We start from the raw sequence: 1,532 nt of genomic DNA, 5'->3' as shown, positions 1-1,532 counted from the left end.
AACTGAGAATTCCATATAAAAATGCTAAAACACATGTAACGAAACTATAAGTCATTTTTCATTTCTAGGTACAAAGGCATGTACTGCGAAGATACAGTATATGCAGCTGGTGTCTGTGAAAAGCTTAAACCCTGTGTCCTTTGCAAAGCCTGGAATCGGGACTTGCTGATTTGTGCTGACTGTCAGATCACGATTACGATGGTAGATAATCTAGGTAAGTGATAAAAGAGGTTTTCATTGTTAATTATGCATTGGATATATTTTTGTGACACTATTGTAGGGTCAGAAATTGATCTTTTTCTTCCGGTGCTGAAGACGCAATATGTAATGATATTTCACCTGAATGGTTATTATTTGTACTCTCGATATTACCAATAACATATCCATTTTCACTCAACATCTGCACACCAGAACCTGCAAAGAACACCTGCGTGATGGTTAACTCAGGATGCCTCTTAAAGTACTCCTATATACCACAAGGACCCGATGCTTACACCGTCCTTGTGCCCCGGGATATGGTAAGGAAAACTGCCCTCGAAGTTCGGTACTCCTACGTGTAAGCTTAATTCCTTACGTGCAGATTTTTTTATTTTTTATCTTCATATCACTGGGGGTATTTTTTTAAAGGGTGAGGCTGTTATGGTTTGTATGCTTTGTGGTATTTGTGATTGTGTAATATGATTTTTTAAAAAGAATTTACTTGTATTTGCACTACCTACTGCCAAGTACGTTTTCAGGAAATGTTTGTTTCGTTGAGAACTTCTTTTTCATGTGAAGCTTTATATATATCTTCTTCCATTATGTTAATCTGGTCTTAACATTTGTTTAGTAGAAAACAAGTGATTGTATCATATCACTTTTACAGGAAATGATTAATGAAATACATACCATATCAACGTCAATAACAAAGATTAAAAAAAAGCAAGTTTGAATCCTGATCATCCCTCTTTCATTTGAACAGCAATGCCCCCCAAAAAGCGAAGAGGAGTGAATCGAGGCAGAAGCTCTCTGAAGACTGATGAATGGGAATCTTTTTGATGTCAAGATCGAGGCAGAAGCTCTCTGAAGACTGATGAATGGGAATCTGTTTGATGTCAAGATTTCCCTACAAGAGTCACCCATTTTCCCTCGGTCTTATTTTTACCTTGTCAATGAAGAGGCACTATGATGACTGTTTAATGCAGATCTGTAATTTCAGTGCAATGATATATATTTTTTCATTTCGGTTTAGCCTATTTGTGAATTATTCTATACAGCTTTTTTGCCTGACAATACAAATGTCTTTATTTTTATTAGATATAGTATTATAAACTAGTATATTTTGATCATGTTTCATTTTTACCACAACTTTCGATCTACCTCTTCTCATAGTTCTAATATATTTGGTAAAAATCATTCTTATTGGAAAGAAAACTCAATAAAACTGATGGTATTGATTCAGAAATCAATAGCTCTGTTTAAAGTTATCAATACTGGTGTTTTATATAACAATAATAAAATCAAATGATTCAAATAGGATTACATCCAAATGA

At 34.3% G+C, this 1,532-nt stretch overlaps 1 protein-coding gene across 1 annotated transcript in view; it reads left to right on the top strand.

Annotated features, from left to right (window-relative positions):
- Positions 1-1,323, top strand: part of LOC119591531 (integrin beta-4-like) — a 5,085-nt gene extending 3,762 nt beyond the window's left edge. The window contains exons 5-8 of the mRNA XM_037940279.1: positions 69-214; positions 412-518; positions 962-997; positions 1,052-1,323. Coding sequence (XP_037796207.1) covers positions 69-214; positions 412-518; positions 962-991 — 283 coding nt within the window. The 3' untranslated portion in view covers positions 992-997; positions 1,052-1,323. The remainder of the gene's footprint in view (positions 1-68; positions 215-411; positions 519-961; positions 998-1,051) is intronic.
- Positions 1,324-1,532: the final 209 nt, after the last annotated feature.

Source organism: Penaeus monodon, chromosome 28 (assembly GCF_015228065.2).
Source record: "Penaeus monodon isolate SGIC_2016 chromosome 28, NSTDA_Pmon_1, whole genome shotgun sequence".
Taxonomy (NCBI): domain Eukaryota; kingdom Metazoa; phylum Arthropoda; class Malacostraca; order Decapoda; family Penaeidae; genus Penaeus; species Penaeus monodon.
The sequence above is the reverse complement of the archived record's forward strand: the minus strand, read 5'-3'. Positions and strand labels throughout refer to the sequence as shown.